We start from the raw sequence: 27052 nt of genomic DNA on the forward strand, positions 1-27052 counted from the left end.
TTTTCTAAAGCTGCACTGTAATTTTTTACATGTTTAGCAGTTAACTTATTGGACTATTTGCAATATTGAGCTGGCTTGATCATATTTTTGTTTTATTAATATATATATATATATATATATATATATATATATATATATATATATATATCTCAGCAAAATGCATTTATTGTTACCTGAATATAGACAGCCATTTCTCTTTAAAAACATTTTATTATTTCAACAATTTCAAAATAAATTAAGAGACTGACCTGGATGAAACATTTGTAAGGAACAAAAGAACGTTAAACATTTGACATCTCCGAGACATTTTCAGTTCAGAAAATAAGGCATAATTACCTTGTATTTTACAGTAAAAACACCTTCAGCAAAACTTTGTCCACAAAAAAAAAGCAAAAAAAAAAAAAAAAAAATAGGATTAATTTTAAATCCTGCCGTTTCTTGTTGTGCAAACATACAAAATTATACTTATTTTGTTGACAGCATATTCATAGTTTCATATCATGTAACCCTAGTGATTACCTTCATGTCTTTTAAAAACATGGTCAGCTGCTACATGGAGGAGCCACTGAAGTCATGTGTTATATCATTGACACTAACAGCTCTACAATTTGTAGAAATCTAGATATTTTACAGTACTTTGAGCTCATCTTCCGTTTTACCAACTTCCTTTTGTATCCATGATCTTAGAGCATCATTGCACATTGGGTTGGGGGTGTTTGTCAGTTAGAGAATCCCAACAGAAACTAATTGATATTGAACATATGGTGTAACTCTAAATGTTGATGGTGCAATTGAGCTTAGACATTTAATGTGCTGTTGAGGAAAACTATACTTTATAAAATTTATAAGGGTAACAGGCTTGCACAATGTTTGCATCATTCTCTGCGGTAACACAAGAATGATTAAAATGCAACAATAAATTGCAATTACACAAATACCGTGCATCCTTTGCTCTTTATTTTGTTGCAATGGCACTAAAATATTTCTGTATTTGTTGGAATGTTAAAATATAAGAAAAATGTGGCGTCCGTTTTATTCCAATGAGAATCACTAAAATGCACATCATATCAAAATTACAATTTCCAAACAAGTAAACAGGATTTTTATTTTTTTTAGCAGGACTTGAAGGCAACTATTATAAATGAGTGCTAATGCTAAACGCCCTGAACCAAACTTGTTTAAATGAAGAGTTGCTGACCTCACCTGCTTTGTTTTTTGCCCAAGTAGAAACATTATGGTCAAATCTCTTATATGATTTTGAGTAATGCAACAAAGTTTATATGTATGAAATTCTGCCTGCGTGTGTGTGTTTTGTGTGAATGCATCCATAGACTTTACTAAACTTCTGTTGAACAGCATTTTCTCTCGACAGTAGTAAATGTTTCAAAAGACAGCAAATAAAAACAGACACACAACACATAATCCAAGAATAAATCAGTAAAAACAGACAAACAGCTGACACTACACAAACATATCAAAGCTAGTAAATTCCTAGTGAAGAACTACTAGAACTATATGTGACTCTAAGGATCTACGAAGGACACTGCTATGTAGCGTGTACCGTTGGTGGTAGGTAGTCCTTCATGAAGGTGGGTGAGTCTACCTGGATGCATGAAGCTCCATCCTTTTCTAGGAGACTCTATGGAACAGTTATATCTGTGAAATCGACAACCTCCACCCTGAAATAGAAGGAAATGAGTTATAAGTTGTGATTCTACAATGTATTTAAAACCTATTTTGGGAAACGTAAGGCCAGTGTATCAACTTGCCTGGAAATCTAAGCCCTTGTTGTTGAGAGCAATATTAATGGTGAATGTTGAGGAATCGTGATGTGGTCTTAGATAGGATTGTCTGTTTGGAGTGTACTTCACCACAAAGTTCATAATCGCATAACCCTGCAAGAAAAACAGATGGGAGACACAATTTTTGCTTACAGTTTTTTCATTAAAACTTTTTCTTCTGTGGAACAAAAAGTTGGCGAAGGATCATCAAGTAGTTATTTTACAAACAGTGACATATTATAGTTAAATGGCTGTTTTATTCCTCACATATAATTATTCAGTGGCTTTGGAAGACTTGAAATAGTACAGTATGGACTATATGTAGTATATGGTATACTTTTAACAGACTCCTTCACTTTGTACTGTTGTTGTATGGAAGAGAGCTTAGTGAACATTCTTCTAAAATTCTACTTCTGATTTCTACTGAAACCATAACAGTTTATGGATTTGGAAAGGGTAAGTGAATAATGCTGTATATTTAATTTTTGGGTCTACTATCCCTTTAATGGATGACCCACAAAGAACTCAGACTCACGATGCCAACCAGAGTTCACATTCCATAAGTCAAATCAACCAGAGAACTAACAGCGCTTATCCAGTTAACAGTGGTCAGAGCCCTCCTAAAAGAACAGCGCAAGAGAGAAAGTCGAAAATTACAGAGAAAAAGATGACTTGACTCATTCCATAAGTCATGTCAACCAAAAACTAAACAAAGCTCATCTAGCAAGCTGTGTTTTGGTTGGCTGCTGCAATAAGCCTTAAGAAATCATGCAGATGTGTAATGTACTAAAAAAAAAACAGTGGCTGACAAAATACAAAATTAGTTTAAATTGGGCAAATTATAAAAAAATGCCCTACTTAGCAGATCAGTGACTCAGTGATTGCAATTGTGTGTGTGAAGCTATGAGTCAAATCAACCAGACTTAATGGATGAACTTCAAGAAGCCAATCGAGAACATGTCTGGGACATATTTCACCCCACAAAGTAAAAAAAAAAAAAAAAAAAAAAAGTTTACAAATATTTTCCAATGGAAAAAATAAATAAAAAATAACCTTACATTTACCATGATGCATGATGGTGGATAATGATTCTGTGATTCTCAAACTGTGTTGATAATGCAAACACTGAAATGCAAATCTGCTATAATTAAATAATAAAATAAATGTACCCACACTCAAAGGTTCAAAGGACTCAAAGGCTTCTTTTGTTCTTAATTATTATAATGACCCTAACTCTTAAAACATTCTAAATTGGGGGTGAAATATAACCATGTTCTTTACAGGCTTCATGGGTTTCATCCTAGCAAACATTAAAGGATAAAATGCTTTACAAAAAGATGAGGTCGAGGTAGAAGAGAAAAATTCTTCAACACATGCTCAGACATTCTGATATAACAGCTCATTATGACTCTGTCCAGACCCATACAAACTGGCTCACCTTGGTGTAATAGCCAGAAAAGACCTTGAGAGTGACAGGGGAGATGAATTCTCTGATAAAGTGCAGCCATTCCTTATCAAAATCGATCTGTTTCATATGAATGTCATCTGTCGGGACACTCTCATAGCCTCCAGTGATACGCTTGTCCTGCAAAGGGAAAATACAATGACTGGGCAATCAATCAATGATAAAAACCTTAAATGTTATCAGCAATTGTGCTACTGTGTAAAGTCTAACAAAAGGTAATTTCCACTGGAAAATAAATAAAGAAATAAAGAAATAAATATAATATGTTATTGACTAAATATTTACATATTTTTGTCTATTGAGAATAAAAATCATTTACACTTAGGGTTTGGCTTTACATAATTACATAATTAATTGTCATTATAATAGTAATTACATGTAACGTGTAACAACGACACCTTAAAATAAAGTGTCACCTAAAAATCTTTTTCTGTTTTGTATTTACACATTTTTAAAGTCTTTTTCATTCATGACTGATCCCTGTACAAAGTGTGCAGACTGTTTTAAGGCTGGCGGGTTTATCTGACCTGGTGTTTTCCACCAGACCATGAACCATGACTTTCCATCTCATTCACCAGCTCATTACAGGCTTTCTCCGAGAGCACAGGGAACCAGAAAACATCTGGGCATGGCTGCAGAAACATAAACAGGTGCTTAGTATCATCAGGTTAACTTTCACCCTTAACACAGCATGAGTTTGGTTATTCCACCATAACATACAGTGGGGGAAAAATGTATTTGATGCCTTGCTGATTTTGTTTGTTTGCCCACTGACAAATAAATTATCAGTCTATTTAATGCAACGTAAGTCAGTTTAATGTAAGGTTTATTTGAACAGTGAGAGACAGAATAACCAAAAATAAATAAAAAACACATCCAGAAAAACGCATTTCAAAACAGTAATAAATGTATTTGCATTTTAATGAGTGAAATAAGTATTTGACCCCTTTGCAAAACATAACTTAGTACTTGGTGGCAAAACCCTTGTTGGCAATCATAGAGGTCAGACGTTTCTTGTAGTTGGTCACCAGGTTTGCACACATCTCAGAAGGGATTTTGTCCCACTCCTCTTTGCAGATCCTCTCCAAGTCATTAAGGTTTGAGGCTGACATTTGGCAAGTCGAACCTTCAGCTCCCTCCACAGATTGTATATGGGATTAAGGTCTGGAGACTGGCTAGGCCACTCCAGGACCTTAATGTGCTTCTTCTTGAGCCACTCCTTTGTTGCCTTGGCTGTGTGTTTTTGGTCATTGTCATGCTGGAATACAAATCCACAACCCATATTCAATGCCCTAGCCCTGATGGTACATGGCCCCGTCCATCATCCCTTTGATGCAGTGCAGTTGTCCTGTCCCCTTAGCAGAAAAACACCCCCAAAGCATAATGTTTCCACCTCCATGTTTGACAGTGGGGATGGTGTTCTTGGAGTCATAGGCAGCATTCCTCCTCCTCCAAACACGGCGAGTTGAGTTGATGCCAAAGAGCTTGATTTTGTTCTCATCTGACCACAACACTTTCACCCAGTTCTCCTCTGAATCATTCAGATGTTCATTGGCAAACTTCAGACGGGCCTGTACATGTGCTTTCTTGAGCAGGGGGACCTTGCGCTGCGAGATTTCAGTCCTTCACGGCGTAGTATGTTACCAATTGTTTTCTTGGTGACTATGGTCCCAGCTGCCTTGAGATCATTGACAAGATCCTCCCGTGTAGTTCTGGGCTAATTCCTCACCATTCCCATGATAATTGAAACTCCACGAGGTGAGATCTTGCATGGAGCCCCAGACCGAGGGAGATTGACAGTTATTTGTGTTTCTTCCATTTGCGAATAATCACACCAACTGTTGTCACCTTCTCATCAAGCTGCTTGGCGATGGTCTTGTAGCCCATTCCAGCCTTGTGTAGGTCTACAATCTTGTCCCTGACATCCTTGGGCAGCTCTTTGGTCTTGGCCAAGGTGGAGAGTTTGGAATCTGTTTGATTGCTTCTGTGGACAGGTGTTTTTATACAGGTAACAAGCTGATTGATCGGGGATCAAATACTTATTTCACTCATTAAAATGCAAATCATTGCATAAAATTATAGTCTGATCATTTATTTGTCAGTGGGCAAACGTACAAAATCAGCAGGGGATCAAATACATTTTCACTCTAAATAATCCTAACTCATACAAACATTGATGAGAGTGTCATACAGTACAAATAATATATATGTTTTTTTTTTTTCTTTTCAAAGGTTACATCATAGAAAACTGTACTTTCGATTACTTTTAGATATTTATCTGACAATCATAACAGAAATAATTTACATATAGAAGTCTAAAAGTTGCAGTAGCAAGAACAGCAAATGTAAGGATGAGAGAGAAGATGAAGAATGGTCAAAACTGCAATTTAAACTAAGTTACAGTTTTTTTGGTACAGGTAACTTGATTAAAATTATAAGTCAACATAGATTTAATGATGGTTAATGAAGATGCTGCTTTAAGGCCCCCAGATCATCTGTCCTAATTCTTTTGGACTAGTTTATGTGTGAATCAACAGATCCTCCAATCAACCTTCTCAATACTGAGCATCTTGGAAACTGCTGGTTTGAATCCTGCTTCCCATGTAGATGCTTTAGGGTAGGGATCCCCAACCCTGCTCCTGGAGAGCTACTGGCCTGGTCTGCATTTCCCAAAAGCATCATAAGGCTAAGTACATCTTAGACCAGAGGTTCTCAATTACAGTCCTCGTGCACCCCAACTCTGCACATTTTGTACGTTTCTCTTATCACCTCAGACGTTTGTTCTATTCGACTGTAAGTGCCCTGCAAAGTGGACATCACAGGATATTCCGCCATGATTCCAGTTCAAAGCGAACGTGTATGTTCCATTCAAAGGGCATTGAAGTGTGCGAGACATGAATTTAAATTGTATTTATTTACAGAGGTATATTATGTCACACTTCACGCTTCTCTAGTAAGTTTTTTCTGTATGTGAAGACACTGCAGGCTGCGGCACCGCGCAAATCCGTGAATGAATGTTCCGAAGTGAAGTAAACTTCAACGGATTTCCCCTGCTCAGGGAGTAGGGAGCAATGGACACCGTATGGGGAGCATGTCAATCGGAACACAGTTCATGCACGGAGCTCACTTCTAACAAGCTGATGATCTGAATCAGGTGTGTTAACAAAGAGAGACATGCAAAATATGCAGAGCGGGGGTACGCGAGGACTGGAATTGAAAACAACTGTCACTGCAAGTACCACTGCAATTTAAACTAAGTTACAGTTATTTTGGTGCAGTACCCACTGCCAGCAATCGAGCTACGATCAATTTAGGCTTATGATGCTTTTGGAAATGCAGTCCTGGTTGATTGGAGGACCTGTGGATTTACAGTCTTAAAAGAGGCAAACTAGACCAAGAGAATGGGATCTTCAACTCTGCTCCTGGAGATCTACCGTCCTACAGACTTCAGTTCCAGACCTGCTCCAAAAACCAGACTGTAATTATCAAGTAATACCGAACACCTTGATTAGCTAGTTCAGTTGTGTTTGATTGGATAGGAGCTTAAATCTGCAGGATGGTAGCTGTCCAGGAGCAGGGTTGGAGACCCCTGCTTTATGGTATCATGGAAGGGAACTGTATCTAATGTACATCCAGTAGCCACACTGGTGACTCAAGGATCAGCGCTTTGCCTCCTCTTTTTCTTAATATACACAACATTGCTTGGACCCATCATGGACCCATGGATTTTCCTACCACTTCTATGCCAACAACACATAGTTCTACTTCTCTTTCTTTCCGAGACAGAGACAGATCTCCTTTTCTTCTAGCAAGACCACAATTCAGCAAAATCATTTAGCAAGGCCCATCAATGAACACAGCATCCAGATCAAGCAAGAAGCTGAAGGTAATGTTTGATGACAATTTCAGCTTTACATACAATTGCAAAGGCTGCCCAGTTCCGTACATTTGAACTGTACTTTATCCAAAATATCAGATTCTGTCTGGTTCCTATCTAAGCACTCTGTACAGCTTAGTGTTGTCAAAAGTACTGACTTTGGTACCAGTCGGTACTGCAATTTTAAAAACATCCATTTCCCGCTAACATTTGAGCGCTGTTGAGCAGATTCTTAAACACCGCTTATTGGCCATAGTGTTCACATGCTCAATAGATATGACTGTGATTGGTTACAATGATCATCGCTTCACGCTCTTCACCGAGCGCTCACACAGAAGCACACAGGAGCATTTTAAAGCCTATCTTTGGGGTTTGGAACCCTAATATATCTGCACATAGACAGATCTGTGCTGATAGACGAGGCTTTTAAATGCTCCCATGTGCTTCTGTGTGAGCGCTCAGTGAAGAGCATGAAGTGATCTATTGAGCGTGTGAACACTATGGCCAAATCAGTGGTATTTAAGAATCCGCTCAACAGTGCTCAATTGTTAGCAGGAAATGGATGTTTTTAAAATAGCAGCACCAACTGGTACCGAAGTCGGTACTTTTGACCATATTAGTACAGCTCCTTGTCCAGTCATCTCTAGACTGTGGAATACTGCAACTCTCATCAAACTTCTGCCAATTTTTCCAAAATTTGGTTGTTCACTTGGTCTTCAATCAGACCAACAGTATAGAACAACCACTGGTTCTGCATTTGCACCTTCCTACCTGCATCCACTTTTGCAAATCTATCCTTGTCCCACAAATCTGGTGAGTGAACCTTTCCGGAATATAAACTTTTACTAAACCTCTATGGTGGAATGATCGTTCCTACTCTATCCGAACGGCATCTGCTAAATTAATATATGTAAATGTTTGTTCACCTGCTCCAAGAGGTTTTCAGTGAAAATTCGGGTGTAGTTGGGATGGATGTATTTCTCTCTCCAGTCCTGTGAAAAAGAAAGAGGATTAGTACTTTAGCCTATTGACTGACCTGCATTGCAAACAGTGATTAGCTCCTTGCATTCATTCGGCAGACGGACTAAAACCTAGATGGAGGTCAACACAGATTTACTGTATGTTTACCCTGACAGCACTCCACATCATTATTGATGACAAATGTTGCACTAAATGAACACTTCTGGATCCTGTTGTTTATGTATTGTACTAGACACTTTGTACACAGGAAACATTTGATCACAAATCATCTAGTCACTCACCAGTGGGTTTTCAAATATTTGCCAAAGGTCATTGTTATAATGAGATGTGTTATAGTTGGCAGTTGAAATAAGCCTTCCAAACTCATGACGATTTGTAACATACATGAAAACTCCCTGTGGTGGACAAAGAAAAGGTAGTTAGATACTACAAATGATGTCTTTAATGCAGAAATCGAATGGTAACAAAAATGAAACAATGTATAATGAGCAATAAAAAAAACACATCATGCAAATAATTTAAAGTCAATGATGAAAACAAATCACAAATTATCAGCACAATATGTGATAATGTGTAATCAATAACAATTGAGGACAGATGTTGGGGAGCGCTGTGAGAGGGGATGGAACGGGAACAGTGCTGGGAACAGTGCAACTTCAGGAATCAACATTCCTGTTTACTATACTAGAAGCAGGGACAAGGGTTCTTGCACCTAAGTGTGAGAAGATCCAGACTTACTCTCAGTCTAGGCTTTACCAAAACATGTCTTGAACCAATCTCAAACGTATTAGTCTAATTGTTCATTCCAATGCAAACATACAAATGTAACAAGGGCTACATAAATACCTAGACTGAGATAAGTCAAGGTAATGAGGGTAAGTTTCTTGTTACTGGTACTAGTGTGCTTGGAAGGGAGTTGCTCTTGGATATAGATGTTACTGCAGGGAAAACTATAATGAAGGAAATCTATTAGACCCTTCATTGGCCTTTCCACCACTGTGTAGAATTTTATGGTTCAGTGTATATATAATATCTGGTGCTTTGTCCAGGTTAACCCCATCAGAAAAGCAGATGTAGCTTATCAAACTCAATAGCATCACTTTTCCAAAGGGTTCTGCTTGTTAGGAGAACACATCTGTCAGTGTAAGATGTATTCAAAGATGGCCGTAGTTTTAAATCAAATGTTTGAATGCCTAATAGCACATGAACATACATTTATGGAATAGAAACACCATGAAACAACCGCACTGAGCATGAAATGGGGATTTATGGTTTGTCTACATGCATAATTCATCTCAAAATTGTTTCACCCAGTCCTCTGGGACTATATGTTCTGTAATCTGACAACAATGCTTGTGATCTTGAGATTACACATATGAACCCCAAGCAAGCAAATATTAAATGTTAGTAGACATTTTTAGGCATTAAGGACTACATTTAATTTAGTTTGGTTGGAATATCACTTTCTAACCATTTGGAAAAGTGATGCCTTGCTTTAAAACATTTAAATCTTAAATTATACATGATATAATAATCAAAATAAGAGGAACCTGTGGGGGTCTGAGCATATGGAATGATTCCGGAGAAGGAGATTCTCTTTCTCTCTGTACTGTCTAAAATGAAGGAAAAGCACCATGTAAATTATATAATGAGACATAAACAGAGTAAGATACAGAGAGAGAGAGAGAGATTAAGAAATTAGAATATTAGGGAAGATACGGACACAGCACATGTACAATATTAAACTCCACCAGTACAGTAGAGATGTCTGCACCCTCTTGTGTTGAGGTTTTTTAGTTGATTTTCTGCTCAGAAAAAGTCTATGCACTGCCTTTAGGTGTCCTAAGCAGTTAGCTGTAGACAGTTAGAAAAACATCATAGTTAGTTATTAGTGATGTAGGTTTTTTAAGGAGGAGCAAAAAGCACACAGCCAAACATTCCATTGGTTCAAGGTCACACTATGAATGTGAAAAATGGAGAGAAGGAAAGGATGATGGGCAGAGAACACATTGAATGCATCACAGAGGCTGCCATAAACGAACAGACATGCCATGCCTTCACGATAGCGCACTGATATACTTAGAATACTTGCCAGTTACATCTTGGTCACAGAGGTGCAGCAGATGTTTCAAAGCATTAAGACATCAGGCTAAATTGACATATCAAAACTATACAAAACAATTGCTGTTTTTGGAGGTGAATTGTCTTATGATCTACTGAATCTGTATTATGGAAGCTCGTTTCTGCCACTGAGTAAAAACTTTTAAAATAAGAAATTGCTACTTTTTGTAATTGCAATCTTATAATTATTATCTTTTTATTTTCTTTTTTTTAAAGAAGTCAGAATTGCAAGAAAAAAAGACAGAATAGTGAGATATAAACTTGCAACTGCGAGAGAAAAGTCAGAATTGTGAGTTTATATCTTAAAATTCTGAATTAAAAAAATATATAATTATGAGATAAAAAGTTGCAAATAATATTATTTATTCATTTATTTATTTATTATTATTGTTTTCTGAAAGTTTTTTATTTTTCAATTCTGATTTTATAACTTACAACTGCAAAGTTTTATATCTCAAATTCAGAGAAAAATAAGTCAGAATTGCAAGTTTACATCACGCAATTGACCTATCGGTAAGCCCCTCCCCTCGAACGCAGACTAGCCAATGGCAGTCGAGTATCAGTTGCACGGGGAGCGGAACTCGGACATCTTTAGGTTTCAGCGCCATAGAGAAACATTGGAAGATCCGAAGTTAGCATCGGTTTTATGGGGTTTATGCTTCAAAAATGGAAAAACGATGTGCCTGGGGTACTTGATTCACTGATTGCAGGTAGCCTGAGAGGATGGGCAATATAATTTATTTCATTACATTTCCTGAATCCAAACAAAACAGAGCAAAATGTCCCTAAGTATTCACCCCAATACAAATGAAGAAAAAAACGTTAATTTTCTGGTTGTCATACACTCATTAAGTTACAATTTTCATCAGAAGGTTAACGTTATCTTGTGCTTTAGCAAGGTATCTCTGGCTAAAACTAGCTAACGTTAAAGTTAGTGAGTCCATGCTAATGTACAAACCTAAATAGCAAACCTGTCCTCGCGTCTTGTACAGTGTAGGTCAAAAACACATAAACGAAGGTCTACATTTCAGTGCCTCTCCATATTAAACTGTTTAAATGTACATTAATTTAATCGTACCCTGCCATACATGAACTGTTGATCCTGCATGTTGTCATCCGATCGTGATGACCGACCGTAATATGAGACTTCTCCCGCTTGCATTGTGATCTATAAACCCTTGCTTCGAGTTACCCACCATATTTATTTTAAAATATTTTATAAATCCCTCCATGGAATATTTAATTCCCATTTGGTTGCCTTCTGTGTCCAAAATTGTGCAAAAACATCGTGGGACAAGGTTTTCACACTGCAGCTGTCATTGTAAGACAGTGAGAAACTCCGTTTGTTTGTCCGAGGGAGCAACAGTAACTAAGGGGGGTGGGGCTTACCGATAGGTCAATTCTGAGAAAAAAAAAAGTCTGAATTGTGAGATAAAAAGTTGCAATTAATATTGTTATTTTTTATTTTTTTATTTATTATTATTGTTTTCATTTTTGTATACAGTGGCGGAACAGTCTATTTATACAGTCTACTCCAACATTCCTCCCTTATTCCAATTTCAGCTCTATCAACAGAATCCATGACATTTTGTGACTATACTTTTGAAAAATGAAGTATATATTGTAACAGTTTTCCTGGTGTCTTCCATTCTAATGCTTTACTGTATTTATTTATTTATTTTTCTGTTTAAAAAAAAAAATAATAATAATAATAATACAGCAAGCCACAAATGCTGCTGATGGAGCTTGACATGAATACTAAATATAATATTTAATACAAAAACAATAATTATCATGATTTTTTTTTTTTTTTTTACATTAATTACAGAGCAAGACACACCTAAATAATTGCAACTCTAGACTATTATAAAATAAATGCTATGAATGGTGCTGATCTAGATTAAATACTGTAATTACTATAATTGTACAATTTTGTGTGCCAGCGGTCATACCAAATCTCTGGCATTCCTGCACATGGCCATGTCGGGGTCCAATCTCTCCAGGACAAAGACATTCCTCTCTTTGAGCTCATTCCGCAGAGTCTGGCCTTTTATGAGGTAGATGTGGGCCATGAAAGGGATGTTCCACACACCACTATTTATACAAGGAAAGATAAAAAATATAGTCATACATCACATAGTCATATAGCCATATTTTTAATACTATTTTAAAATAGTATTAAGGTAAAAACATGGCCTGGTGAGCAATGGACATGCTAAAAAGTATTCTGAGTTTGGATAGACTCCTCTTTTGATTCAGAGAAGGATAAATGCAATTTCGTAATATTCCAAGAAGATTATATACAGTGAAATATCAGTAATTTCTGGATCACATCCTCCAAGACACTCACACACGCTTTCCTTGCACGATGTCAATGTAGTCCTCAGACCTCGCATAATAACCATCTAGGCTCAAGGCTCCCCAAAAGTTGGACCACAATTTTCCGTGACGGGTGACAAGAGGGCCAATTATTTTTCTAAGGTGGAAAAAGGAAAAATCAGCACAGAAATCAGCAACAGTCCATACATGTACTATGATAGGCCTACTATGCAAGAAATAATACTGCTTTTTGCCACCACAAGAAGACTCTAAAATTATAGGAAAACCAAATGTGATGATGGTATTTGATGACCACAAAATTTAGATTTAGTTTAGATTTTCTGTAGTTTGTACTGAATTAAGTTTCCAGGATGACACTATAGAGCGACATGGTGGCATGAAGGCCCCCGGTTTGAACCAGAAGTCCTTTCCATGTGAGTTTGCATGTTCTTCTGTGTTTCCTACAGCTGCTTTGGTTTCCCTCACAGCCCAAAAAAAAACATGCAGTATAGGTAATTTGTACAAAATAAATTGCCTGTAGTTGTGTCTCTGTGCTAGCCCTATGATGGACTGGCCATCCATCCAGGATGTCCCCTGTCTGTGGCTTGAGATGCTGGGAAAGGCTCCAGCATCCCTGTGACCCTACAGAGGATAAGTGGTTTGGAAAATAGGTGGGATGGATGGATTGGTTTTAGAAAGTTCATAGTGCATAAGTGGTTACCATGATCCACATATTCTTGTCAGGTTGTGAAGAAGGCATCCTTTTATTCAGGCACATGAGCGCAGTTTTATATGGTATTGTTCCTATAATCGTGAGAGTGACCCCGAAGTAACACAGTCAAGCCCTTCACCTCTATCGTGACCTTAAACTCAACAAGCGCACAGAATATCACTTTACTGAGGTAAACATGTCATTCAAAACACATTAGTGGAAATTATAGTGTTGGTCAACAATGTGAGAGCAAGAAAGTAAAATTCCACATTTCTACGGTTCCCGGATACGATTTCACTCCACAAGCCAGAAGCCAGAAGCCAGCAGAAAGAGTTCCCAAGCCTTCTTAAAATATCTGAAAAGGGCTTCCTCCATAGTCATGCGAAAGAGCGCTTAAGGTTGTCACGTTAAATGTGACTGAGTTCAGCCTTGTTTCTTATTTAAAGTCAAGTGGCATTATAAGAGTGCATGTGATATAGAGCAGACTGTTTCTATGCACCATGGGAAAACAGGAAGCCACCGGTGCTTATTTTTAAACCTTGAGGGATTTGCATTCAGTCGGCTGTAATGTTCATGTGGCTTTAGCACATGAGGGATTCAAGTCTGTTCCCTCAGACAAAGCATTTACTGTGGAAGATTCCAAAGCATTGAAATGCTTGCCATTGATTAAAGGGAAACTACCTGTTTTGCTCGATGAGGAGTTTTAGGGTCTGGCGGTTGGTGAGCATCACATCTGCATCAATGCTTAAGTAATAATCACAAGAAAGATCCTTCCGGCACGAATCCCTGTTAGAAAATAGTAAGAGGTCATTATTAATTATAGCAAAATTCAGGGCAATGTTGTTTCTCTTGAACACCAGTAAGACTGAACTGAGAAAATTCTGCTGAACTTTTTTTATTTCCTCAAATATGACAAACTGCATTCAAATGTCAGAGATCTGAATAATAACACTAACATTTCTTATCAAATTCATCCAAGACCAAATTGTATGAGCCCTTCTGTCCTACAAGGTCTTTCAGAAGAACATCTGAGAAAAGTTAATACTTAAACTTAACTATGTCCTTAGCTATTAAAGACCGATATCTGAGCAAGCTCTGAGTATCATTCTTTGTATATATTTTTTTTGCTTTTTCTTAGAATGCTCTGCTCTGAAGCAAAATGGCAGGAAACAAATATCTTCTGTCTGCTCTGACATATTATGCAAACCAGCATTTTTTGGACCTAGTAATTAAGACAAACAACTTGAGTGATATCACCATGTCAACAGCCACTGATGCCAAACACAGACATGCAGTAAGAAAACAACGGCAGGACGAGCTAAGAGAATAAATGTGTCTACTAAACATCCGGTAAAGAAGCCCTACAAATATGTGATAGTATATGACACAATACATCCACTAAAAGCTTATAGATAGTCAGTTATTTATGCTTGTCTGTGCAAAACTTATCACCAATCCAACAAGTCACATACTGAAGTATAATATGTGGTGTTACTGAACATAACACTTAAACAAGCAGCAATAATTACCTACTATTAGAACCTGCTAGTTAAAGGTAGTTGTAAAAATAGCTCAGAAAAGTCAAATGAGCGTATCTAGCAGCATTTGTTTACAAATGTCACTTGGTTGTTGTGATAGCTTTTATAGTAACTGTATTAAAGCAGTCATGTACAAGCAGATTAGTTCTGAAGCTGGGATGTGAATATTGGAGACAGCCGTGTTTTGGGGAGTGCTAAACTAAGAACAAAAAGAAGGGTTCAGAGGAGCTTCTTCTGTATTTTCTTGGTATATTGCTATCGGAGGGGGCAGATTTACTGCTTTGTAAATGTTGTCGGATGTTGTCCCTGTGTTTTTTTTTTTTTTTTGTTACAAGGAGCTGAAAAGTTTGCTGACATGTGGCAAGGGTTTGCGTTTATCTTTGATCAGGAGTTAGAGCTTGAATTTCTCCGATTTGCATTGTAATTTACTTCATTATTTGCATATTTTCGAGAGTGACTCTGAAATTAAAGGAACGCTTACATTCCCATGTTCCTTGCTTCTCCTTGAGTTAAGTTCTCCTCGGGGCCAACGACTTTAAAACTGCGGAATACATCCTTGTTCTCTTCCCAAAACTTCTGTATGTGCTTCTCATGGTAAACCTCCTGAAGAGCAAGACATGGAACAAGCACAGTCAAAGACAGATGCCAAAATCCAAAAGGTCAAACAGTTTTCATTGCTTTATCAGCCAAACACTCACACTGTTATGTACAAAGACATTCAGTTTATCTTTGGGATAATCTAGACTCAGGAACCTCTCGAGGAACTCTGGCAGGAATGGAGTCGGCTGCTCGATGTATATACCAACAGTCACTTGTGGAAATTCCTGTTTAGATAAAGAGAAACGTCTGGTCAAACATTACAACTTTTTCATGCGTCTGAGTTCACAATGTTTTCACTTAGGGTGGGTGATATAACCAAAAAAATATCACAGTAGGAGTCTTATTGTGCAGTAATTGTATCACAATATGCATATGTTGCTTGGGAACTCAACAAAATATATATATTTTTTTATATTTTATTAACCATGTTCATCCATCCATTCTCCAAACAGCTTGTCCTCTGTAGGGTCATGGGGATGCTGGAGCCTATCCCAGTGTCTCGGGCCCAAGGCAAGGAAACACCCTGGATTGATGGCTAGTCCTTCACAGGACTAATGCACAGAGGCATACTTAATAACCCTGTTGTAGTGATTTGATCATTATTATTATTATTATTATTATTTGAATAATACAGAGAATTAAATACTTCATAAATGAAAGATATACTTAATATAATTTAATTATTTAAATATTACATTGTGTAACACTAAAATGAAGAACTCAAAAAAAAAAAAAAAAAAGACTCAAAAAAGTAAAACAAATCTCTTAATTCTTAAATCTTTGAACCATAAAACTGAACTAGTAAAATAGTTCATATACTACAAATGTGACTGTTTATCGGTCAAATTCTGTAAAACCCTTTAATATCAAGCTTTTCCTTTTCTTGACTTCTTTGTATTTTCACTCTGTGTTTTCACATTACTTGTGTGAATTATGTGAATAATGTGAATATAGGATAACAGATATATTGATCATAGTTAAAATGGTATAGCAAAATAACATATACCTTCCAGCCTTATTTTATTTCCATAGCAAGAATCGCTGCTGGAGGTCTGGAAAGTTAAAGCTTCTTTCCCATGACATTGAGCTTAAGGTTATATACATCTGTCACCACTGCTTTTGTGGTTCTTGACCAGTCTACACAGCTCACTAGATGAAACGGGACCTGAGTGGCACCATGTAATTTCCCAGTTCCGACCTTGGCTTTGGGTTTCTGAAGGGAGTGTCCTAGAATCGAGCCAGAAGTCTTTAAATTGTTACCGACAGAAGAGCAGGGACTAAACAGGAGACTCAGGGGATTCTGTGGAGTCTAGGCCGGTACAGTTTCCTTTAACGGGGCCCTTTCAACCTCAGTATACGCAGTGTGAGATTTTAAACCCTTGTCCCTTCTTCAAGAACCAACCCAAAACCACTGAGCAGATGAGAGTGGTACGACCCAGCCACTCCCTCGTCCTGACAAACAACAGACTCTGGGCTTAGTCTCATCACCATTTCCAGTGCTTCCTAGAAATAAACCAAATGTGTCTGATGTGTTAAAAAGTTTTTTTTTTTTCACTTGATCAGTCATCTGAGGTTCTACCTATGACTGAAATGAAAAAGTTATCCTGCCATTTGTTCTTTAATGTAAGATAAAGTTTTTTTTTTTTTTTTTTCCAGACCAGACAAAGAAAAAAATAAAGTTCTGCTCTACTGTCTCAATTGCATTGTTTGGTAACACTTTTGATTAGGAACACATATTCACTATTAACTAAGAGTTTTCCCTCGATAACCTCCTAATTGCTGTTTATTGATAGTAAGGTACTTTCTGTAGTAGTTATATTTAGATATGGGGTAGGGCTAAAGGATCTAGAATATGGTCATGCATTAATATGTGCTTTGTAAGTAGTAATAAACAGCCAACATGCTAGTAATATGAATGCTATTAAGCAAATAGTTAATACTGAACAGTGTTCCTTAATCTGTTTTACCCATTGTTTCAATTCACTCTTATTCATAGTAAACATTGTTTTGGAATTTCCTTACTATCCTGGGCTGCATTTCCCAAAAGCATCATAAGCCCAAGTAGATGGTAGATCCATTGTCTCCAGTGGTCTCTACCATCAGCTTATCTCACAATGCTTTTGATAAATGCAGCCCTGCACTGTTTGTGCTATGGATATACCGTACCATCTCATAAGAATCATGCAGATTGATGAGGACTGATGCTCTAATATTTTTCTAAGTGACTAGACTTATGATTTCTGCCTGGAGGACCATAAAACGGTCTAAAAATTCTACAGATTTGTGACAGATGGTCCAAGACATAACCAGAAACTAGATTACCATAAATATTTGGGATCTTTTGACTTGGGCCATTGAGCACCAACCCAGATCAACGTAAAAACCACCTAGCAATGCCACCAAGCAACCAACCTAAACTTGTAGACATGAAATGAAAATTCACTCTGTCATCCTGTTGCATTCATTCTTGATATGAAAGAAAAGTTATGTTGCTACTTCCGTTTCATCATAACTTCATAACATTCTAGAAACCTCTCAGAAAACCTTAGCAGTGTGTTATCAAATGCTGATAAATGTGTCAGTATTATCAGGTCAGCTTGTGACCTGGATTTTGCTCTGGCAAATACTACAAGCAAGAAATTAGTTATTTCCACATCTGTAGCTCAAGCTTAATGAAAAGAACTCAAAGCCCTTTTTTGCCAACCTTAGCTGAACCCTGACAAATTTTCAGGACAACCACTTGAAGTTACCCTGTGGATAAAGCCCCACATTGAGCCGCCCGCTAAAGAGAGGTCTGGTTGACAGCAACACCCCAGTAAGTGAAACAGTCCTAAAACCAAAAGCCATTTCCTGCACCACAGCAGTGCACAACTTCCTCTTCCTCAAGTGGCTCCTCATGGGCATTTATAATTTAAGGAATGTGTAAAACTAGGAAAAAGCTAGTTGTTCACTCAACATATACAGGCATGTATTAATAGAGCTGGAAATGTTTCATTGTTTTAAATGGCGATTTCAAGATATAACTGTCTGGTGCTGAGAGGAAAAAGAACAAAAACAGCTACTGTGGCTTTCATTGGATGACTCACTTTAAGCTGAGACAAATCCACCATGTCTTGGTCACAGATGGTACAGCCTTGCTCATAGTTCCACACATTGGGGATATAGTTGGCCAAGTAATTGAAGTATATCTGTGGGAGAAAAAAAATAAAATATATATAGTTTAAGTATTTATGTATTTGTACAACACAATTAAATTATAATAATAATCAAAAGCATTAAAAAACTAAAAACTTTAAAATATTTATTCTATAAGGTCGAGATGATTTATGATCCAATATAGGAATTATACACCCATACTCCAACCCAGCTTGTCGTAATTAAATCCAGTTTTGATCAGGACAACAAACCAAAAATAAAGTCAAATTTTTCATGACCTACAGTATCTAGAACTATATTATTGCTGATCTGTTACTTTAGATGTATAACACAACATGCATCAAAGAATGAGTTTTATATCTCATTTGGGAATTTGCAGGATAGCGTCGCAGGGAGGAAAATTTCGCATTGATGTTCATTTTGTATTTAAATAGTGTGACAGATCAAACGGATTAACCGTTCGGAAGGGAATGATGTTGTTGTTCTTGCAAAAACATGTTGGCTTATGGGAAACAACTATGTTTTATCTTAGATCAGGAAACTGAAACAAATTTACTTGTTACCATAAACAGGTTGCCTCAAATTTTGCTGAAAAAGTAAACCTTAAATATTTATTTTGATTGATGCGATAAAGGTGTGCATTTTACAGCAACCCACCCTCTGAGAAGCCCATGTGACACCACATCAAATATTATTTACTCCAACAAACATTTGCTATATTTACCTTTACAGTATATTTGTCATACAGAAAGAGAAGGCTACTGTCATGAACATTAGAACTAAAGGACTCTGGCAAGATACAATGACAACATTTAATAATTATAGCACTTCTCTCCAAAAACATCTATATTATATATAATATAAACTATGTATATATATATGTGTGTGTGTGTGTGTTTATGGATTCTGATTTTGAAGGGATATTGCACCTTAATTTGCCTGTAACTGACCGAAGGAAACCAGCTTTGAGTTTTTGATTCCTGGAAGACAAGTCTGTATTCCTTGTTAATTTGTTCACTGGCTGTTGGACACAGAGTTTGGCAGGACAGCTGTGCACTCTTTTGTCATGCTGCTTTCGATTACAGGAAGTTAGACTGTACTAGAAAGGAGGGGATCTTCAATTCAATCCAGCCTCAACCACATTACAGATGGTATCCAGATGCTGTCTTTCTAATTCATCCCATGTTCAGTCATTTTAGATAATTTAACATTTGTAGCTGGCTGCTAAGACTGACAATCACTAAGAGACGCATGCAGGTCATGACCTCAAGTGCTGTGATGTCAATAGGTTAAACATTACTAACAGAAAACAGGAGCTGCTCGCGGATTCCAAATGAAGATAAGCCATAAACCAATCCACTGGCTTTGAATTCTGGTCATAAACTACTACTGTGCATCTTCAAGCCTTGTCACTTTTATTGTACCTTGTTTGAGTATTTACGAGAACAACTGTAATCCCCTGGGCAAGTTAAAGACCCTGGAGATCAGAGAGAACCTTCGGGATGGACACAAGGCAGCTTGAATGAATCATAGAGCGTAAGGGCGAGCTCTGGGTGGATGATTATTCATTAGAAACAGCACAGATGGTTGCGTATTAGGAGAAGATGACTCCACACCGTGCTGTGTTTGTTTAATCTGTCACTGAGGTGCAGAAGGAAAAGCTCTGGGTCTGAGATTACATTATCACCCAGACATCCTGTCAAAATGTCAAACTCTACAGCTTAGCAAAACAGCTGGGCAATGACTGCAAGATTTTTGGCTGAAGGACTGTCTAGTATTTAATCACAAACTGTACAATTACAGTCTGGTACATAATTTCGATAGTAACTCCTTGTGTTCTAATGGAAAATACTATCAGTTTTGAACAACATAAGGGAAGGTAGAAGACAGAATTTTCTGTTTAAATTCAACTGAATAAACTGCAGAAAGTACGACTTGAATTCACAGACAATTTAAACATACAAATATGTAAGTTATACTACTGATAAACATTTGTTTTACCTTCAATATATGTGACAATGATCAGACATACTTTTATTTGGATCAATCCACTGAGTGCCTGAAAACCCCATAAACCTACATTCAGAGGACGCCCAGGACCTCAATATCTATTAAAAGGTGTCCTAATAGAAAAACATCTGAAAAAAGTTAACATACTGTAACTTTAGGCGCACACAAAATGGCAGTTATTTTGATTCAGGTCAACTTTTTTTACACTGTCCCCATTTTTTACTGACATGAAGAGAAAGAAGGCATTTACCTTGGTGTTCACATTTCCATGGATAATGACTGGCAGACTGTTGTAGACTGTGTTTCTCACTCGCACTCGCTCCGTTCCAAACTTTAGGAGAACTTCATCTAAATTCAAAAATAGATTTGTGTATTCTTAGATTCAGTACTTCTGATTAATTCTTTTGAGTGTTTAATTGTTCAGCAGGCAAAAATTGGGCACAGAGACTAGACCTCTTCTCAACTAGGCCACACAATTAGAGGTGTTATTCAAGTCTATAGCACAAAAGGAGAGGAGTTACATTTATGGATTTATTCAAATCCCTATATGAGCAGTGGTATTGGTGATGCCAAAACCAAAATGTTTACGATGCAAAATCTAAATCAAACTTTGACATCCCTCTATTCATCAGCTATGCATGATGCAATATATATAAAAAAATGAATAGGTTTTTTTTTTAGCAATTTTTATACACCATCTTGGACTGACTCACCCACAGCTCCATTCAAATTCTGGAAAATCTCACACTTGTGGTCCAAGGTCATATTAAGTCTTTCCTAAAATAAAGAACAGAACACAGTGGAGTTTGTGTAAAAGTGACCGTGTGACCTTTGTCCTTGTGTAAACTGTTTATAGTTGTGTATTTTTAACCAGTTTGTTTGCTTTGTTTGAGTGGTATGATACTTTTGTAGGCATTTATTAGTGCATGTGGTCAAGTTACAAGCACATTTTATGTCGAGTTTCCTTCTTCTGTTGAGCGCAAAATAAATTATTCTTTATTCTTCAGAATAACTTATTTTGTGCTCAACAGATGAAATAAGATCATACGGGTATGGGACAACTTGAGAGTGAGTAAATGATGATAGAATTTTCATTTTTGGGTTTGGGTTTTTTCACTGACCCTCTGAAGTGGATCCACGTAGATCTTTGTGTAGAATAGCTGATCATCATCATTATCATGAAGGTCCCACTGGTTCACAATCTTCTGAACGTATGGAGCATACCCAATAAGGCCTGTGAAAGACATCACAATGTTTTTTTTTTGTTTGTTTGTTTGATTTTTTACAGGCTGTGTTGTAAAAGAAAATATATAATGTAAAAGAATGTGTGAAGCATTGGCATTAAGGTATGCCTGGATACAATATTTCCAATTTAAATTACGTCTCCTCTAAGAAGGTTAAATTTCACTACCAATTCTGGTGTGGTTCCTCAAATCCTCAAAACAGTGGGAGAAGTCTGGCAGAAGTATCTGACCGACAAGCAACAAGTGTTGTGTGGCCACGTCTAACCTCAGATGGCATAGAATTTCTACATCTAGTCAAGATAGAGGACTGTAATCAGTATAGAACCTCAGCTATGTGCTGGCTCTCTGTGTTTCTGTAGCAACCTGTGTACGGATTTCTCATCATTTTCCTGAAGCTCTGACCACAGATGAAAATTGTAGGGCTTGGTGCCCTAGATACCATCATTTGGCAGAAATTAGGAGCTATGTTAGGTTACCGCCCTAGACTATTACGTTTTTAACTCCTAATAACCTTTTTCTATAGCCTACATTCATAGGCTGATCTAAAAAAAATAAAAACATATTCAACACTGTTTCCAAAGGCTGTAGTAGGAATTCTGGACAGTGCCAATCTGCTCAGAAACACTATCACATCTCAAATGATTTTACTGGAAATCTAGAATTATCAGTCCGCCAAAAGCCAGAAGAAGATAAACAAGGCAACTTTTCAGGCAAGTATGATTTAAATGTTAGTTCATTCTCTAAATTAGCGGATCGTCTTAGTCTGAAGGCGGTCACCTCAGATGTGGTGACATGAATCTTGTTTTAATACAGTGCAATAAAGTAAATCCCTTGACATAATGCCCAGGTTAGAAAGCAATAGCTAAAGCCAGATGTAAGGCATTATGACGTGGTTTTAATCTAGAATCCAGAATTTTTTTTTCCCACCGATCGAAACAACGCTACATTCAACAAACTTGAATTTGGGCAAAGGGATGATCGGAAAGAGACGGGCCGTGCCGTTCAGTCATTCTTATTTCCACAAACACACTGGTCCACATGACAATTCTGGTCCAACTGAAACAAAACAGTAGCCACCACAATCTACGGAGCAGCCGAAGGGATAAAACCAACCCTCAATTTTGGATGTACAGGCAATCAAACAGGAAGTCCAAAACAAACAAACTTGTCCTGTTAATGACACAGACTCGACGCCCTGACAGGACACTACACAAGACAAAGTGACCACTGCAGTCAAAGCAGTAATTGGCCAGATTAAAATAGACGGGACCAGGACTTCAGAGTTTAGACAAGCGATGACCACAGGGTTTTTGAGTAAAAGAGGGGCTGACATTACTGTTCTTCAACAGAGAGACTGGGTAAGATGGATGGATGCACACGTACACACTCAAATGAAAGCGCCATTCATGAAGACCCCTGAATGAATAGTGCACTATGCCTGGTGGCCCTCAGGAAATTCCACAGGGTGAGTGACCGCCGCTTGCCAGTTTACACAGAAAACATTTTCTCTATCATATTGTAGTGATAATGAAATTCCGCTGTTTGTCCTTTGCTCTCTAAAATCATCCTGCTTGCATTGTTCTAAATCCTACCAGACAAAACAAACCCACACAGAAGCGTCTGGTGCAAACTGTGCTATGATGATACAGCTAATATGGCAGCTGGCCATGACCTATTCCAGTGATATGCTGCCTGAGTCGAACACATTCTGACATACCAATGCCCTTAAACCAGATTCAGGTAGCCTGTTATATACATGCTAACTGTTTAATTAACTTGCCCTAAATTGTCTTTAACTGTTGGTAAGGTAATGATGCATGAAAGCAAGAAAAGTTTTGTTCAAACACATGAATGTTTTGTTTCATAAATGCAGAATGTATTGAAAAACAAGCTAATGATAAAAATCTAATAACCAGGTATAGCCTTAAAGTCAAAATGTAACCAGATGTGCGCACAATGAATAAGCTACGAGATAAGTAAAGGTGTTTACATGTAAAATGAAAGTTTATGACCTGTTATATATAAATGTCTGTTTGTTTTCTCATCAAAAATGGTGAAAATGCAGATTTGTCATACTCATCAGTATTTTGTTGTAGCCTACTGCACATGTAGACACATTCATCACAAACTTATGCCTTAAACACTTCATTCAAGTGAACATACATGTTTCTATCTTTCATGGACGGTGTGAATGACCTTTGGAATGACATCAATTAAAGGGTTACTCCACCCCAAAATGAAAATTTTGTCATCAATCACTTACCCCCATGATGTTCCAAACCTGTAAAAGCTTTGTTCGTCTTCGGGAACACAATTTAAGATATTTTGGATGAAAACCGGGAGGCTTATGACTGTCCCATTGACTGCCAAGTAAATAACACTGTCAAGGCCCTGACAAGTATTAAAGAAATCGTCAAAATGGTCCATCTGCCATCAGTGGTTCAATCTGAATTTTATGAAGCGACGGGAATACTTTTTGAATGCAAAGAAAACAAAAATAACGACTTTATTCAACAATGTGTTTCCTCCACGTCACAGTAGTGCCATTTTGGAGAGTGTCCACTGAACGTAAACAGTGTATGCCGTTCTGTGTCAGCCGCACCACAAGGATATGCTTTGATTTGAACGAAAACAGTGTATCCGTGTGGTGTGGCTGACACAGAACAGCATACGCTGTTTGCATTCAGTGGATACTCTCCAAAATGGCAGTACGGTGATGCGGAGGTGACTACTTTTTGCGTACAAAAAGTATTCTTGTCGCTTCATAAAATTCAGATTGAACCACTGATGGCAGATGGACTATTTTGACGATGTCTTTTATACTTTTCTGGGCCTTGTCAGTGTTAATTACTTGGCAGTCAATGGGACAGTCACAAGCCTCCCGGTTTTCATCCAAAATATCTTAAATTGTCTTGCGAAGACGAACAAAGCTTTTACGGGTTTGGAACGACATGGGGGCAAGTGATTAATGACAAAATTTTAATTTGGAGGTGGAGTAACCCTTTAAGGCATTCACATGACTTTGCATGACCTTTTTGGGTTTTTTATGCATAATCAGTGTAAGATTGTGCGTGTAAATGATTTGATACAATATGAGAGCTGTGGAAGTCCAATTGAACTGAACTGAATGAACTGAAATCTCAATAACACAATGGCTTTTGAACTGTGAAGCCTTGATGTGTAACTATGAAGCAAATTGCACATCGAAATTTGATACAGTTGGTATTTCCTATTTTTACGCACCTCCAGAGTTAAGAAAGCGTTTCCCGCTGCGGACAGAAGGATACTTCTCTGCCAGTCGAGGATCTGGCCAGATGATTCCCTCAGCAGCGAACACCAACTTATGATTGGTCTGCTGGAACTTTCTAAGAATCTCCTCAGATCCACCAGCAAAGATGAGGTCATAACTGAAGAGGGAAAAATAGAGGTAAATTGTGTTATTCACTACACATGATCAGCAATTTAAGACATTATACAAACTATTTTTGCTAATCCATGTCGAGTTTATTTAATCAGCTATGTCTATTTTAACTGAACTCCTGGAAGGGAGGGGAGGGTATTTCGTAGGCATTTAGGTCTTCTATTTCAGACACTATTAATATGCCTGGTAACGTTAGTAACTATAAATGTCATCAGAGGAAGTAAACTGTGAGGGAGACACCATGGTTTCCTCTCGTCTGGGGAGCACCTGTGCACACAAGTCATTTCCCTTTTTGTAACATGACTTAAAATCCATCTCTGGAATATGTGACACACAATTTGCAATGTGGCAAAATGGTCTGAACTACACCTCTAAAGGAAATATTACTGTAAAAGATATTTCACAGGCACCCTGAACTCTGATTAGCTAGCTCCTTACCTAAATGTTTAGGTTATACATAAGGGTAACTATTTCTGACATACATCCCTGAATGTTGTTATTCTGAACTTTCTGAACTCTAAGCTGTTTAGTAGACCTAGACATATGTGTAATTCCAGATATGGGTGTGTATAAATAGCTGCTTCATAATTCATAACTTCAGAGTTCGGCAATGAGGTTTTGAATCTATTTGAGGTGTTTTATATAAATTACCCCTTGATAAAACAGCACTGTACATGGCAGGTACGAGTGAAGTTAACTTCAAACACTAATCTTTTTCTACTTTGTGATCATAATAATCACTCATTTCTGTAGAACACACCCAGACCTGAACGGCAAAAAAAAAAAAAAAAAACCTCTCTCAAACACTTTCATTATAAATTGACATGCCATAATTTCCCTTGAATGATGAAGTTAAATAACAGGCCATTTATTATGGTTGATTAGCATAAATTGAGTGAAAAGCCACCATTTCAGCAAGAGCATTAGTTATAAAGGTAGGTCTACAAAATTGTTGAACAAATGCCCAATCGGTTTGCCTTCACACAAAGTCTTGCTGTTTCTCATTGAGTTGGCAGTGATACTGTAAAATTTCTCCCACTGAGGCTGTTAAAAAATGGTTATGCATATAAACTTATGGCACATTTGTTATAGTCGATTTACATTGCACAAAGCTATGCATTTACCCAGTCTTTTTGACTATTTCTAGACTATATATTTCCTGGGCATACTTTACTTTCAATTACGGGTAATTACCAAAAAATATTTTGTGGCAAATTAGAGTCTATTCACAGCTAGTCCCCACATAGAGAAATTAATATTGGATCTTTTTCTCTTTTGTATGTGGACCACTATTTTTTACTGTTTAGTCTATCTGATGCCATGGTCCCACTTTATATTAAGTGGCCTTAATTGTACTTACAACAACAAATAAGTACAATGTAATTATTGTGTTCATATTGTATTGCAAAACACTTTTGCTGTTATTGAGGTGGGATACAGGTAAGGTTAGGGACAGGTTAAGTGGTATGGGTAGGTTTAAGGGTGGGTTAAGGTGTAAGGGATGGGTCAACAGTGTAATTATCAATGTAATTACATAAATTAATTACAGATGTAATTATATATAGGTATGTTTAAAAATATAAGTACAATGTAAGAACATGCACGTACACAATAAGTGCATTGTATCAAATTATTAATTTAAATGTAAGTACATAGTAGTTAAGGTCACCTAATATAAAGTTGGACCTGAAGTCTTGGATGAGCATCCTGAAAAAAGTGATTCATGTTGTAATTTTATTAAGAGTTAAATCAGGTAGAAAAGGTAACATTTGTTCTGGTTGACACTGATACATATGTTGGACTCTGACAACCCAACCATCTGAAAAG

General features: G+C 37.3%; 1 protein-coding gene across 2 annotated transcripts in view; it reads right to left on the bottom strand.

The window, feature by feature from the left end:
- Window positions 1–219: 219 nt before the first annotated feature.
- Window positions 220–27052, bottom strand: part of plod2 (procollagen-lysine, 2-oxoglutarate 5-dioxygenase 2) — a 46054-nt gene continuing 19221 nt past the window's right edge. The window contains exons 4-20 of one of the 2 annotated variants that reach the window (XM_058765049.1): window positions 25048–25211; window positions 21682–21794; window positions 21274–21337; window positions 20811–20908; window positions 18481–18582; window positions 15493–15618; window positions 15276–15397; window positions 13938–14042; window positions 12576–12701; window positions 12178–12319; window positions 9655–9717; window positions 8386–8499; window positions 8050–8115; window positions 3774–3878; window positions 3220–3366; window positions 1770–1895; window positions 220–1679 (exon numbers count right to left, since the gene is read on the bottom strand). In XM_058765049.1, coding sequence (XP_058621032.1) covers window positions 1524–1679; window positions 1770–1895; window positions 3220–3366; window positions 3774–3878; window positions 8050–8115; window positions 8386–8499; window positions 9655–9717; window positions 12178–12319; window positions 12576–12701; window positions 13938–14042; window positions 15276–15397; window positions 15493–15618; window positions 18481–18582; window positions 20811–20908; window positions 21274–21337; window positions 21682–21794; window positions 25048–25211 — 1939 coding nt within the window. In that variant the 3' untranslated portion in view covers window positions 220–1523. The remainder of the gene's footprint in view (window positions 1680–1769; window positions 1896–3219; window positions 3367–3773; window positions 3879–8049; window positions 8116–8385; window positions 8500–9654; window positions 9718–12177; window positions 12320–12575; window positions 12702–13937; window positions 14043–15275; window positions 15398–15492; window positions 15619–18480; window positions 18583–20810; window positions 20909–21273; window positions 21338–21681; window positions 21795–25047; window positions 25212–27052) is intronic. The other variant, XM_058765050.1, reaches the window with a different exon arrangement.

The sequence above is a fragment of the Onychostoma macrolepis genome, chromosome 24 (genome assembly GCF_012432095.1).
Source record: "Onychostoma macrolepis isolate SWU-2019 chromosome 24, ASM1243209v1, whole genome shotgun sequence".
In the NCBI taxonomy this organism is placed as follows: Eukaryota; Metazoa; Chordata; class Actinopteri; order Cypriniformes; family Cyprinidae; genus Onychostoma; species Onychostoma macrolepis.